This window comes from Trachypithecus francoisi, unplaced genomic scaffold (genome assembly GCF_009764315.1).
Source record: "Trachypithecus francoisi isolate TF-2019V2 unplaced genomic scaffold, Tfra_2.0 Lachesis_group3, whole genome shotgun sequence".
NCBI classification, from domain to species: Eukaryota; Metazoa; Chordata; class Mammalia; order Primates; family Cercopithecidae; genus Trachypithecus; species Trachypithecus francoisi.
In genome coordinates this window covers 145,152,433-145,167,641 of record NW_022681468.1, presented here as the reverse complement: position 1 = coordinate 145,167,641, position 15,209 = coordinate 145,152,433, and the positions used below count along the sequence as shown (strand labels likewise).

General features: G+C 44.5%; 1 protein-coding gene and 1 pseudogene across 2 annotated transcripts in view; both read left to right on the top strand.

The window, feature by feature from the left end:
* Positions 1-15,209, top strand: part of SORD (sorbitol dehydrogenase) — a 45,375-nt gene that overhangs the window by 16,236 nt on the left and 13,930 nt on the right. For both annotated transcript variants that reach the window (XM_033190263.1, XM_033190264.1), the window contains exons 3-4: positions 908-1,072; positions 13,376-13,535. In XM_033190263.1, coding sequence (XP_033046154.1) covers positions 908-1,072; positions 13,376-13,535 — 325 coding nt within the window. The remainder of the gene's footprint in view (positions 1-907; positions 1,073-13,375; positions 13,536-15,209) is intronic.
* On the top strand, positions 7,456-9,377 carry LOC117070733 (annotated as a pseudogene).

Sequence of the window (15,209 nt, the reverse complement as noted above, 5' to 3'; positions counted from 1 at the left end):
TAAAAATACAAAAATTAGCCAGGTATGGTGGCACACACCTGTAATCCCAGCTACTTGGGAGGCTGAGGCAGCAGAATTGCTTGAACCCGGGAGGCAGAGATTGCGGTGGGAGGCAGAGATTGCGGTGAGACGAGATCCTGCCATTGCACTCCAGTCTGGGCAACAGAGGGAGACTCTGTCTCAAAAAAAAAAGGAAAGAAAACAATAGCATGAAGAACTCAACTTGATAGTTCACAAAATGTTGCCAAGCTGAGATTCTATCAGACTTGTTCTCAAAAACAGGTAAGAATCATACATAGCATATTAATTATCTAGAAAGTTTTCTTTCGGAAAATAGTTTGTTCTCTTAAGTGGTTGGTACATTTCATGCTACTAATAATATCTTTTCTACCCAGTGTATTGGTCAGTGTTGTCCAGAGAAACAAAACCACTAAGATATATGTGTGTGTATGTATGTGTGTGTGTACAAAGGGCAGGCTGGAAATTCAGGTAAGAGTTGATGTTGCAGTCTTGAGAAGAATTCCTTCTCCTTCAGGAAACCTCAGTCTTTGCTTTTAAGACCTTCAAACTGATTGGATGAGGCTCACCTACATTATGGAGGGTAATCTACTTTACTCAAAGTCTATTGGTTTAAAAGCTAACCATGCCCAACATGTATCTTCAAACAACCAGGCATTATGGCCTAGCCAAGTGGACACATAAAATTAGCCATCACATGTGGAAGCTTGTTTGCCTTGTGAGACTTAATCAGGGTTGCTATGTAGCTTGTTTTCCTCTATGGCCTAAATAGTGTGCCTGGCCTGGTAACCCAGCCCTCTCCCCTGGGCAGAGGGAAATCACTAGGGCACCTCAGAGTGATAGGGGTTGTTCCCTCTCTCACTGTTTTTGTCTTCTTTTCTTTTATCAGAGGTGTTGCTGAGGATGCATTCTGTTGGAATCTGTGGCTCAGATGTCCACTACTGGGAGGAGGGTCGAATTGGGAATTTTATCGTGAAAAAGCCCATGGTGCTGGGACATGAAGCTTCAGGAACAGTTGAAAAAGTGGGATCATTGGTAAAGCACCTAAAACCAGGTAAGCAAGGTCCTTCGACTTATGTGTTCATTCAACATAAATATATATGCATGCTTTCTTTGGGCCAGACCCTCTGTTAAGCTCTGGATACAGCAGGGAACAAGACAGTTTTGGTCCATACTCACATGGATCTTACCTTACACAAGAAAAGAGGGACCTTTGAGCAGACAGTTACTTAGTCACCATGTGTTAAGGGTGGTAGAGGAGAATGCACATTGTGACTAGTGTCTTTTATCCAGACCCTAGGTTCATTTGAGGAAGGGACAATTAATCCAACATCTGGAGTCAAGTAAGAAATAAGCCAGGTAAAGGGCTGGAGAAAACATTTGAGGCATAGGAACCCAAACTACCTTTAGGTGCTGTGAACCAGGGCCTTGGATATAATGTTTGATTTTTATTAGATGGCTGGGAAACCACCATTATTCTTCCTAGATTTACTTAATTCATCTTCCCAGAGGGAGGAATTCTCAGCTGTGGCAGCCTGTGTTGTTCCCTGATACCATGAATTAAATCCAAGTTGTCTTGGCATAGTTAGCTGTTGGCTTTAACCTTCCTTTACCAGTGAGGCTGCTGTGCAGCCAGGAAATAAGGTCACATTATTTGGGGGAAGGTGGAGGTTGACAGGAGGCACCGTCCTGTGTTAGTTATAAAGTTCTCTGAGCCCAACCACATGGAGAGGGATTGGCCAGCTGTGAAGTCAGGCATGTGTCTTGTTTAGGGATGTTAAATCATTCATCATTAGTGGAAGTCACGAAAGCTCCTGTGGTGTTATGAGGTTATTTCATAGTGGAATGTTTATAGCTTCCAATAGCCTCTGGTGATTGGTTCTCACCTGTGGGACAAAGTCTCTGACTATAAATTATAATATAGGGTGGGATTCTCTAAATGTAAATTATAACAAGGGTTTAGTCAATTGTCTACAATGAGCTCAGTCTTATGCCACGAGCCTTGAGGGATATAGAAAAATGAGCAGATATGATCCCTGGATGCTTAGAGCGATGTGGAAACACTAGATGTCAGGCCCTACATAAATACCAGCAATTAGACAGCAAGCCCATAGGATACAATTAGGTGTGGGAAAGAACAGGCTTTAGGAGTTTAAAGGGCATTTGCTGTGGGCAAAGGTGGTTAAAGAGTTCATGGAGGAGATAGGTCTTTGAGCTAGACATCTAATGGTAGTAACGTTAATAAGAAGGTAGCTAATATTTATTGATTTGCTACATTAGTCTCCATGTTAAACACTTAGATGTACAATTCTTTTTTTTTTTTTTTTTTATGAGACAGAGTCTCACTCTGTCACCCAGGCTGGAGTGCAGTGGTGCAATCTCACCTTGCTGCAACCTCCACCTCCTGGTTCAAGTGATTCCCATGCCTCAGCCTCCTGAGTAGCTGGGATTAGACATGCACCACCACACCTGGCTAATTTTTGTATTTTTGGTAGAGACGGGGCTGCATCATGTTGGCCAGGCTGGTCTTGAACTGACCTCAAGTGATCTGCCCACCTTGGCAGTAATTTGGGTAACTTGCTGTAATTACAGGTCTGAGCCACTGCGCCTGGGCTATTTATTTCATTCTTGAAACAACTCTATGAGATAGGCATTATTATCTTTGTTAGTTGAAGAAGAAATTGAAGCCTGGTTATTGCCCAGGGTCACTCACTAGTTTGTCTCAGAGCTGGTATGCCCATCCTGGTCTTTTGGACTCTAGAGCAAGTGCTCAGAACCACTGGGCTTTCAAATATGAAAGGTTTTATATTTGAGTTCTTGAAATGGGCAGAGCTAATATTCTAGTTAAGAGGAAGCTAACAGGCTGGGTGCGTTGGCTCATGCCTGTAAACCCAGCACTTTGGGAAGCTGCGGTGGGCAGATCTCTTGAGGTGAGGGGTTTGAGAACAGCCTGGCCGATATGGTGAAACTCTGTCTAAAAATAGAAAAATTAGCCGGACGTGGTGGCACACACCTGTAGTCCCAGCTACTTGGGAGGCTGAGGCAGGAGAATTGCCTGAACCCAGGAGGTGGAGGTTGCAGTGAGCTGAGATCGTGCCACTGCATGCCAGCTTTCCAGCCTTGGTGAGAGACAGAGCGAGACTCCATCTCAAAAAAAAAAAGAGGAAGTGAACAATCAAATTACAGATTCGAGAGTAATACATCTGGGTGCGGATGAGTCTGTGCTGCTCCACGCAGAGGTTTTGTGTTGGGGAGTTATTGGAGATGATAAACATGCATCATCTTTATAAAAGTCCCTCTTTAAAAAGCATTTGGCTGGGCATGGTGGCTTACACCTGTGATCTCAGCACTTTGGGAGGCCAAGGCAGAAGGATTGCTTGAGCTCGGAAGTTTGAGACTAGCATAAGCAACAGAGGTTGACCCTGTCTCTATGAAAAATAAAATTAGCTGGGTGTGGTCGTGCGCACCTGTAGTTCCAGCTACTCGGGTGGCTGAGACAGAAGGATCACTTAATCCCAGGAGGTTGAGTTTGCAGTGAGCCATGATTGCACCACTGCACTCCAACTTGGGTGACAAAGCAAAACTCTGTCTCAAAAAATAAAATAAAATAAAATATAATAAAATAAAGCACTGTAAAACTGTGAAATGTCATGTTATAATATAATCATAATCAGAAGGTAAAACTGAATAGTATGAAAACTCCACCTGATTATGGAGGATCTTGAAGGCTAGGTGGAAGAATTCATCCTTAATGGCATAGGCATAATTTGCAGAAAGTTCACTGGACAGGAAAGAAAGTAGAGGGAGTCAGAGGAGATAGAAGGAAGAGACAAATACAGACATTTTATATTTTTGAGACGAAGTCTCACTCTGTCGTCCAGGCTGGAGTGTAGTGGCGCCATCTCGGCTCGCTGCAACCTCCGCCTCCCAGGGTCAAGTGATTCTTGTGCCTCAGCCTCCTGAGTAGCCGGGATTACAGGCACGCACCACCACGCCTGGCTAATTTTTGTATTTTTAATAGAGACTGGGTTTCACTATGTTTGCCAAGCTGGTCTCAAACTCCTGACCTCAGGTGATCAGCCTTCCTCGGCCTCCCACAGTGCTGGGATCACGTAGGCATAAACCACCGTGCCCAGCTAAATATAGACAGATTTTGGTGCTCATAAGGATTTCTGTGGGTCCTTTTATTTTCTTAGGATACAAAATTTGGATTTAAAGTCTTTCATATGTTAACTTTGACTTAAAATTCTAATCAACTAATCTAGAAAGAAGACCACAACTCATCAAATATTTCCTAATGTTCATTTACAGAATTTAAACATATAAGTCAGCTGGGCACAGTAGCGCATGCCTATAATCCTAGGACTTTGGGAGGCCGATGTGGGCGGATCACTTGAGGTCAGGAGTTCAAGATCAGCCTGGCCAACATGGTGAAATCCCATCTCTACTAAAAATACAAAAATTAGCCAGACATGGTGGTGTACATCTGTAATTCCAGCTATTCAGGAGGCTGAGGCAGGAGAATTTCGTGAACCCGGGAGGTGGAGGTTGCAGTGAGCTGAGATCATGCCACTGCACTCCAGCCTGGGTGACAGAGCAAGACTCTGTCTCAAATAAATAAATAAACTAACAGATAAACATACATGTGAGTCAATAACTCTAAGGCATGGAAGCATTCCTATGTTTTTTAAGACTAGACTAGTCAAGTGCACTAGTGAGAAGCGGGGAAAGAGTAGAACAAGGAGTATTATCTGTAACTGACTATGAACAATCAATTAAGATAACGCACTACCTTCAGACCAGCCTTCACCACTTATTTTAATGAGCACTAACTATGTACCAGGACTCTACACTATTCTGTGAGTACTTTCAACACAAAAAGACTTAGGAAAAATAGCTTATCATGTCCCTGCTGAATAAAGACCAGACCTTCCATGGCCTCAGTAGGCCTCACAAGGTTCCTAACATTCTCTTCAGGCTCCGGAGGGCCTGAACACTCGTACAGAGGTGAGCGGACAGTCAAATCTCCACAGCTTATCACTGTGTGAGCACCTGAGCTTCTGTTTCCTCATCGCTAAAGCAGAGATAACACCATCTTGTTGGTTTATGGTGAGGGAAGGGAGATTTTGTGATGTGCCTTTCCTGGTACCTGGCACACAATGGGCATTTGGTAAATGGCAGGACTAGATCCCACCATTATTAGTAAACTCTATTCTGCGTGGTAGGTTTAAGCACCTCTTCCCAGTGGAGTCTGTCCGTCAGACTTTTCCTGAATAACCAGGTACTGAGGCAGGATAAGGCCTGTGGGTCCTTTCCTGGGCTCCTGCCACATGGCTTCCGGCCTCACTGGCGTTCAGCCATGTTGGTCTCCAGCTTGTTCTGGGCACAGGCAGGAGGGTCCGCCAAGGTTTCCAGTCTGGTCTCTGATTCACTGGTATGGGTCTCTCCCCAAATTCAGACGGAGTTTAAATCCAATTGTAACTTTGATGTGTAGCAATACCTGTGATATTAAAATCCCCTGTAAGTCTGCTTTCTGTTTTCTGCGAACTTGGAGGCCATTGCTGTATTGACAGCGTATTTGGAGTTCCCCTACATAGGGCTGGGTACCTGCCTGAAGATGAACCATCTGAACCATCCCAAAACCTCGGGATAACTATTTGTCCTCAATTATTCCTACCTCTCTCCCTTTCTTTACAACAGAAAAGTGCTACTGTCTTTAACCAACAGCTTTTACTTGTCACATTCCAGGGAAATTTTTCCCAATAAGTAGTGCCCTTCTAGATACTAATGACATTTGTGTCCCATGGTTTGTTTTCTCCCAATTCACAAATTCTATGTTTAGCAATAAAAATTTGTCTAGCACAACACTAGACACTATGGAAAAATAAATATGGAGCAGAAGACTGACTAATCCTGGGGCATTCCCATCCTTGATGAGGAGGCAAGATAGTCATGAGAAACAACTAGGGATGGACGTGGTGGCTTACACCTGTAATCCCAGCACTTTGGGAGGCCAAGGCCGGAGGATTGCTTGAGCCCGGGAGTTTGAGACCAACCTGGGCAACATGGAAAAACCCTGTCTCTGCAAAAACAAAAACAAAATCACCCAGGCATGGTGGCATACACCTATAGTCCCAGTTACTTGTAAAGCAGTCTAGGGTCAATATAGCAATCTTATTGTCTGATGTGTTATCCAGAGTTCTTTGTCTCATGACCAGGAAAATTAAGAAGCGTGGACACCAAGGGTGTCAAACCCAATTTTTTTAGTGAAACCTTAGAGATAATTCTATCAAATCTTACCCAGTTTGATCATGAGGTGAGATTCTCATAAAGCTTTTATAACCCTCTACAAATTTTTGTTAAAAAGTGGATCAGTGCCTTAAGAAAGCCTTGTTGTGCTTTTATTTCAATGCTCAATTTACATAAAAAAATAGAATATCCTTTTGAATTTAGTCAATATGTTCACACACAGAATTTCCTTTGCAAGATTTTTTTTTTTTGAGGTAGAGTCTCACTCTGTCACCCAGGCTAGAGTGCAGTGGCGCTATCTTGGCTCATTGCAAGCTCCGCCTCCTGGGTTCACGCCATTCTCCTGCCTCAGCCTCCCAGTAGCTGGGACCACAGGCGCCTGCCACCACACCCACCTAATTTTTTTGTATTTTTAGTAGAGATGGGGTTTCACCGTGTTAGCCAGGATGGCCTCGATCTCCTGACCTGGTGATCCGCCCACCTCGACCTTCCAAAGTGCTGGGATTACAGGCGTGAGCCACCGCACTATGCTGCAAGATTATTTTTGTAATCCTTCCACAACTCACTCAAACCTTCAGCTTTATCTTAACCTAATTCAGAACAACCCTTTATTTCTAGGCAAAATTTACATTTCCATGCCTTATTATAATCTTTTACCAAAACACATTTTACTTTCCTTACACACATTGCACGTAAATCTATTTTCAGTAGTCTCTAATTTCCCTTGGGAGGAAAGTGGCTGGGTTTAGGCAGGGACAGGTTTTTAAGTGGACTGTAGATCCTTCTAGCAGGAAAGCCTGATATTTGAAGAAGCGATTGTCTGTTAGCCAGAGATTCCAATGTAGCTGGATGCAGAACAGGTGCCTCAAACATAAGGATTGAATGACTGTTCTCCCTGTGATGGGGACAGCACTGAGGCTAACAGTTGTCTCTCAAGGGTGGCTTCTTCTTGACTGTTGAAGGTGGAATTTTGCTGTTTGCAGATGGGGCATGGAGCCTGGTCCCTAACAGAGGGATGTAGGAGGGAGAGAAATTGGGGAACTAGAGGCCTTGGACAAAGGGCCAATAGTGACCCCCACAGAGAAAAATCTCATTTCATTAGGTGGCATGGTAGGGACTGAAATGTTAGGTAAAAACTCTGACTCTAAATTTTTTCCAGGCAGAGGTTAGAAGGAGAGGTTTTCGGGTTTGATAGTCTACCCCCACAGTATGCCTCCTAGCAGAAGAAAATTGTCGCATAGAGGAACTGTTCAAATTCATTGGGCAGACAGAGTCTCAGCCTTGCCAGTGCTGCCCTCGCCACCCAGAGACTGCTGAGCCCCTGTACGTCCACCACCACCACCCACTCCAGACACTGAACATCCAGTCATAGATTAAAATGAGCTGGTTCAGAAGGCCAAGCTGGCCGAGCAGGCTGAGCAATATGATGACACAGTAGCCTGCATGAAGTCTGTAACTGAGCAAAGAGCTGAATTATCCAGTGAGGAGAGGAATCTTCTCTCACTTGCTTGTAAAAATGTTGTCGGAACCCGCAGGTCATCTTGCGGGGTCGTCTCAAATATTGAACAAAAGACAGAAGGTGCTGAGAAAAAACAGCAGATGGTTCGAGAATACAGAGAGAAAATTGAGACAGAGCTAAGAGATACTATCTCTTTTGGAAAAGTTCTTGATCCCCAGTGCTTCACAAGCAGAGAGCAAAGTCTTCTATTTGAAAATGAAAGGGGATTACTACCGTTACTTGACTGAGGTTGCTGCTGCTGATGACAAGTAAGGGATTGTGGATCCGTCACAACAAGCATACCAAGAAGCCTTTGAAACCAGCAAAAAGGAAATGCAACCAACACATCCTATCAGACTGGATCTGGCCCTTAACTTCTCTGTGTTCTATTATGAGATTCTGAACTCCCCAGAGAAAGCCTGCTGTCTTGCAAAGACAGCTTTTGATGAAGCCATTGCTGAACTTGATACATTAAGTGAAGAGTCATACAAAGACAGCACGCTAATAATGCATTTACTGAGAGACAACTTGACATTGTGGACATCAGATACCCAAGGAGACAAAGCTGAAGCAGGAGAAGGAGGGGAAAATTAACCAGCCTTCCAACTTTTGTCTGCCTCCTAAAATTTACACAGTAGACCATTTGTCATCTGCACTATCCCACAATAGTTTTTGTTTACGACAGGTTTATGTTACTTTTATTTGAATTTCTGTATTTCCCATGTGGTTTTTATGTTTAATAGTAGGGGAGTAGAGCCAGTTAACATTTAGGGATTTACCTGTTTTCATCTTGAGGTGGCCAATATGGGGATGTGGAATTTTTATACAACTTACAAATGTTTGACACAGTACTTTTGGTACATTGCGGCTTCACAAGGGCCAGTGTTAAAACTGCTTCCGTATCTAAGCAAAGAAAACTGCCTACATATTGGTTTGTCCTGGTGGAGAATTAAAGGGATCATTGGTTCCAGTCACAGGTGTAGTAATTGTGGGTACTTTAAGGTTTGGAGCACTTACAAGACTGTGATAGAAACAGTTATCCCATGGATCCCACATGGTATATCTGTAGAATACTCAACCTTAATGTGCACACCTTTGACTACAGCTGCAGAAGTTTTCCTGTAGACAATCGTAACCCATCTTACTCTGGGTAAGGGCAGAAACGGTTCACATTCCATTATTTGTAAAGTTACCTGCTGTTAGCTTTCATTATTTTTGCTATGCTCATTGTATTTGTATTTAAATGTTTTAGGCAACCAAAGAACAAATGTAAAAGTAAAGATGCAGTAAAACTGAATTGATTGATATTCATTACTTATGTATATCAAGCACAGCAGTAAACCAAAAACCCATGTATTTAACCTTTTTTTAGGTTTTTTGCTTTTGTGATTTTTAAGTTTTTTGCTTTTGTGATTTTTTTTTTTTGATATTTGCCTAACATGCATGTGCTGTAAAATAGTTAACAGGTAAACAACTTGAGATGATGGCTAGCTTTGTTTAATGTCTTATGAAATTTTTATGAACAATCCAAGCATAATTATTAAGAACATGTGTATTAAATTCATCTAAGTGGAATAAAAGTTTTATGAATAGAAAAAAAGATTTGGCTGGGTGCGTTGGCTCATGCCTGTAATCCCAGCACTTTGGGAGGCCGAGGTGGGCGGATCATGAGGTCAGGAGATGGAGACCATCCTGGCCAACATGGTGAAACCCTGTCTCTACTAAAAATACAAAAATTAGCCAGGTGTGGTGGCAGGTGCCTGTAGTCTCAGCTACTTGGGAGGCTGAGGCAGGAGAATGGCATGGGAGGCAGAGCTTGCAGTGAGCCCAGATTGTGCCACTGCACTCCAGCCTGGGCGACAGAGTGAGACTCCATCAAAAAAAAGGAAAAAGAAAAAAAAGAAAAAGAAAAAGAAAAGAAAAGGAAAGAAAAAGGAAGGAAGGAAGGGAGGAAGGAAGGAAGGAAGGAAGGAAGGAAGGAAGGAAGGAAGGAAGGTAGGTTGGTTCATTGGACAGTAGTGGGTTTTTACATGCAGGAAAAAAAAACCCAGATGGAGAAGCGGGTGTTCACTGAGGGTGAAATATCCTCCCATACAGTGCCATGAATAGCTATCACTGGGGGGACAAAAAGGTCCTTACTAGCTGAAAATTTAGACTGATATCTTGAATTCTCCCTGTTTCTAGGAAATCACAAAAACAGCAATTTGAGTTACATTCCTGGTTACTAAGGCACTGGCTCACTCTATCCAACAAAATTATATTCCCAGGTTGTAAAAACACCTTCAGCATAGCATACAAAGAAAGGATAGGAGACGTGATAGCCACAAAGGAGAGAACGGAAGAAAATGCGATAGGAAAGACTGGAAGTCCTGGTGCCGACACCATGATGGGCTGTCAGGGACTGGAGTTAGTTCAGGAGCCTTCAGATAACACTGAGGTGTAGCCTCAGCCAGAAACCTTCAGTTGTCCCAGGACCTCCTTCCGACCCCATGCGATGGCTAGGTCTTCCATAAATGGAAACTGGATTGGAACACAGCTGACATTCCCAACACCCGACGGCGATGGGGGATTGACAGAGTCCTCTCCAGCAAGCCTGTCCTCTGAGTCTTACAGATCTGGTGGCTGCACTAACCACTCTTAACTGACCAACAGAGGCCTGGTATTTGTTTGATTTTGAGAGGGAAAAAAAAAAAAAAAAAAAACTGTGGAGAAGAAACCGCAGAAAGTAAAGTATTGGAGGGCTGCTCCTACTCACCCTTCCAACATATCCCAGATGACCCCCTACGGGTGAAGCAGTCTAGGGTTATTGTAGCAGTCTCCTTGTCTAAGGTGTTATCCAGAGTTCTTTGTCTCATGACCAAGAAAATTAAGGAGCATGGACACCAAGGGTGAGGTTGGAGTGAAAGTTTAATAAGTGAAAGAGGAAAGCTCTCGGCAGCAGAGCAGGGGATTGACCTGAAATAGGGTTGTTGTTTTACAATTAAATATGAAGGTTTTTATAAGAAACTTCCCTTATCTGTGCAGGTGCTGTGTAACTTACCTTATCTGTGTGGCTACCTGTGTATCCTCCCTTATTTGTGCAGCTGTCAGCATGTCTTAGGCAAGCACAGGGTGCAGCTTCTCTTGCCTGAGCAACTACGGGCATGTTTTAGGCAAGCCCCCACCCCACCCCATGCAAGTTCTCATGGAGCCCACTGTGTACATGCCCAAAAAAGGGAGGAAACTTTTTCCTGGGAGTCCACTGATTACACAGAGAACCAAGGCGTTTCTGTGTTGGGCCTCACTCCCTTATCTGTGCCTGTAGCTTGATTTTTCCAAGCTGCTCTCTATGTGCCTGCAGCTTGATTTTTTTCCAGACTGCTCTTTTGTTTGAAAGAATTTCACCGAGGACCTGCCCTAATTGTCTGCCTGCTTTTTTTCTTTCTCCTCCCTCACTTGGGAGGCTGAGGCAGGAAGATCACCTGAACTTGAGGAGGTCGAGGCTACAGTGAGTAGTGATTGCACCACTGTACTCCAACCTGGATGACAGAGTGAGATTCTGTCTCAAAAAACAAACAAACAAAAAACCAAAAAAACATACACACACAGAGAAACCAAAAAACCAACAACAGGAAAACTGGAAACAACCAGGTTTTTCCTGTCAATAAGAGAATGGTGATACTGACTATAGTATACTCTTACATTGGAACACTATTCAGCCATGAAAAGGAACAAACTGTCATTTGTTTTTGAGACAGTGTTGCTCTGTCACCCAGGTGGGAATGTAGTGGTGTGATCATGTCTCTCTGCAGCCTCAGCTTCCTGGGCTCAAGTGATTCTCCCGCCTCAGCCTCCCAAGTATCTGGGACCACAGGCACACATCACCATGCTCAGCTAATTAAAAAAAATTTTTTTTTGTAAAGATGAAGTCTTCCTATGTTGCCCAGGTTGGTCTTGAACTCCTGGGTTCAAGTGATCCTCCTGCCTTGACCTCCCAAGTACTGTGATTATGAGATTATAGGCATTAGCCACTGCACCTGGCCAGACAGTTAATACCACAACAACATAGATCAATCTGAAAAGCATTATGCTAACTGAAAGAAGCAAGATTCAAAAGAGTATCTACTGTATGATCCCATTTTTGTGATGTGCCAGAACAGGCAATACTACTCCATGGTACAAAAAAAAAAACCAAAACAAAAAAAAATCAAAACATCCTCTGGGGATGGGGGTGGGGATTGACTGGGAAGGGACACAGAGGAATAAGATTTCTGAGGTAGTGGTAGTGAGTGTTGTGTATCTTGAAAGGGGTTTGCATTCCTAGGTGATAACCTTAAAAAAGAATCATAAACAAATACTGAACTCTAGTTAATGATATGCAGGCTGAAGCATTTAAGGGTGATGTCTGCAGCCTGCTTTGAAATGAATTGGAAAAGAAGATAGACTGATGGAAGGAGAGACAGAGTTGAGACGGAGGGGTAGATGGATAGATATGTGATAAAGTGAACATAGCTAGATGCTCCTCGAAGAATGTAGGAGGAGGCTATCCAGGTGTTCACTATGCAATTCTTTGAATTTTGCTGTGTTTGAAATTCTTCATAATAAAAAGATAGAAAAAAAAAACAATTAGAGAGCAGTTCTCAGGCTGGGTTTCCAAGCAGGTATAATGAGGCATAGAATAGAAGTATAATAGAACTGGCTGTTCAGAAGCCTCAACTATTACCCTCCGCTGTATGAGGCCTCTGCAGGTCATTGGCCTTTGCAGTCCTACTACCAGGAATCAGTTGATTCCTAGTTTTTTTTTTTTTTTTTTTTTTTGAGACGGAGTCTCGCTCTGTCGCCCAGGCTGGAGTGCAGTGGCCGGATCTCAGCTCACTGCAAACTCTGCCTCCTGGGTTCACGCCATTCTCCTGCCTCAGCCTCCCGAGTAGCTGGGACTACAGGCGCCCGCCACCTCGCCCGGCTAGTTTTTTGTATTTTTTAGTAGAGACGGGGTTTCACCGGGTTAGCCAGGATGGTCTCGATCTCCTGACCTCGTGATCCGCCCGTCTCGGCCTCCCAAAGTGCTGGGATTACAGGCTTGAGCGACCGCGCCCGGTGACTCCTAGTTATTGTCCAAAAACGACCAGACTGGACATTAAACATGCTGTAATTACAGCTCCTGTCTTTGTAAAGGCTTTGCTCCCTATCTTCCAAACAGATGAAGAAAAAATGCCTGCAAACTCCATGTATGAGCTACCCCTTTTGCAGCAGTGTGAGACGGGAACTATACTTGGCTTGCCTTAGCTGGGAAGTGGCTGTGGAGATAGAGAGGTGGCTTGGCTTGCTGCAGGAGTTGGGAAAAGGGCAGGCCACACTGAACTGTGGAGGAGGGGGTGTTCCTTTTCCCCCAGAGTAAGTCTGTGGTTCATCCCAAGTTTCCTTACTTGCCTAGGACACTCTGGGTCCCCAGGGAGGAGGGGGCTCATTAAGCTAGATTCTCGCATCTGGCATCTGCCCATGAGCATGCTAAGCCTTCATAACATCTCTGCTTCTGCTGTTTTCAAAGGTTGGAAAACAAAGAACCAGACCAAAGAGCGGTGAGACTGCTCCCACCTTCGGGCAGGGTGCCATCTTTGTTTTCCTCTCCAGGTGATCGTGTTGCCATCGAGCCTGGTGCTCCCCGAGAAAATGATGAATTTTGCAAGTCTGGCCGATACAATCTGTCGCCTTCCATCTTCTTCTGTGCCACACCCCCCGATGACGGAAACCTCTGCAGGTTCTACAAGCACAATGCAGCCTTTTGTTACAAGTGAGTGTCCACAGTCCCACTGGGTCACCTGGGACCTCTTTCCCTTCATTAGCTTGGTGCTGTTTCCTGTGGTTATTTCTTTATTCTTTTCAGCTCATAATTCCAAACATGTGGCATCACCTGGGCAGGCTCCTCTTCTTGGTGGCATTGAGAGAGGGCAGCCTCCCTAGGAATAAGACTGACTCACAGTGCTTGGTTTTAGTCTTTTAGTGTCAGTTTCCCTTACTTACAGCAACAATAGAAAAATACTGCTGAAAATCACTCACCCTCTGCAGACATCCTGGAGAGAATTCCTGTGGTTCATCCTCTGTTATTAGTTTCCACTGCAACCACCAGAAAGTTCATAACAACAATGACCTCAACTGGGCGTGGTGGCTTACGCCTGTAATCCCAGCACTTTGGGAGGCCGAGGCAGGCAGATCGCGAGATCAGGAGATCGAGACCATCCTGGCTAACATGGTGAAACCCTGTCTCTACCAAAAAAAATACAAAAAATTAGCCGGGCATGGTGGCAGGCGCCTGTAGTCCCAGCTACTTGGGAGGCTGAGGCAGGAGAATGGTGTGAACCTGGGAGGTGGAGGTTGCAGTGAGCTGAGATCGCGCCACTGCACTCCAGTCTGGGCGACAGAGCAAGACTCCGTCTCAAGAAAAAACAAAACAACAACAATGACCTCGACAATAACAACAACACACCATGACAGCAACAGCTGACGTTTCCTGAGGTGCCGTGGTGTGCTGCCAGGGCTTGAGCTCTGGGATCCTGGATCTACTCCCTCCTAGCAAGTGAATTTGGAGAAATGATTTAACTTTTCTCTGCTTCAGTTTCATTTAATCACCAAAATATTAAATAAGGTGATGCATGGAGAGTCATAATTATTACTATGTGCCTGCCCTTGTGCTAATAAGTGCTTTGCATGCTTTAATTTATTTAATCTCCACAAGAATAATGGTGAGATGGGCACCGTTGTTGGGTTAACCAAGGCAGAAGGAAGCTCATTGACTTGGGCACGCAGCAGAACCAAGAGTCAAACTGGGGTGTCTGTGAGTCTCAAGCTCCTGCCCTGTGCCCACTCCCCTACCCTACTCCAGTTCTCACCCCTGAAATTGTGAAGTTGAGTCTGGAGGAAGCAAAGTGCTTGCCTTTCTTCATGGCCCCCCATGGCCCCAGCCATGGAGCTCTAAGGTGCCAAAGTGCCGCTTTCCCCCTGACCCAACTCAGTTGCATTCTCCTGCCACCCCAGCCTGGCCCCAGTGGTGGTTTTCAGCCAGGATGGGGCTTGTCCGATGGAGGCCAGGTGCCAGTCACAGGAACAATCTGGGAGCCTACTGGGAGCCTTGAGAGGAGTCACAGGCCAGAGACCTTGTGATGGGTTTAAGTCAACATCTGAACCTGCTCTAGAAGTAAGCAGGTTACCTGTGCAGAGTCCACCTTTCAGCAAGTGGTTCCTGAATGAACCCGTCTTTCTGGGGCCCTTTCCAAGTCAAGACACCAAACAAAAGTTTTATGGAAGGCAGAAGAGCATAGTGGTGAGGCCCACTGGTCTCTGCCAGTTACAACTGTGTGACCTCGGGCAAGTCACTTAAATTTTGTAATCTCGATATCCTTGCCTGTGAAATAGAGATAGTAATGGCACCTCCCTCACAGAATTACTGATGAGATCCAATGAGAAAGGC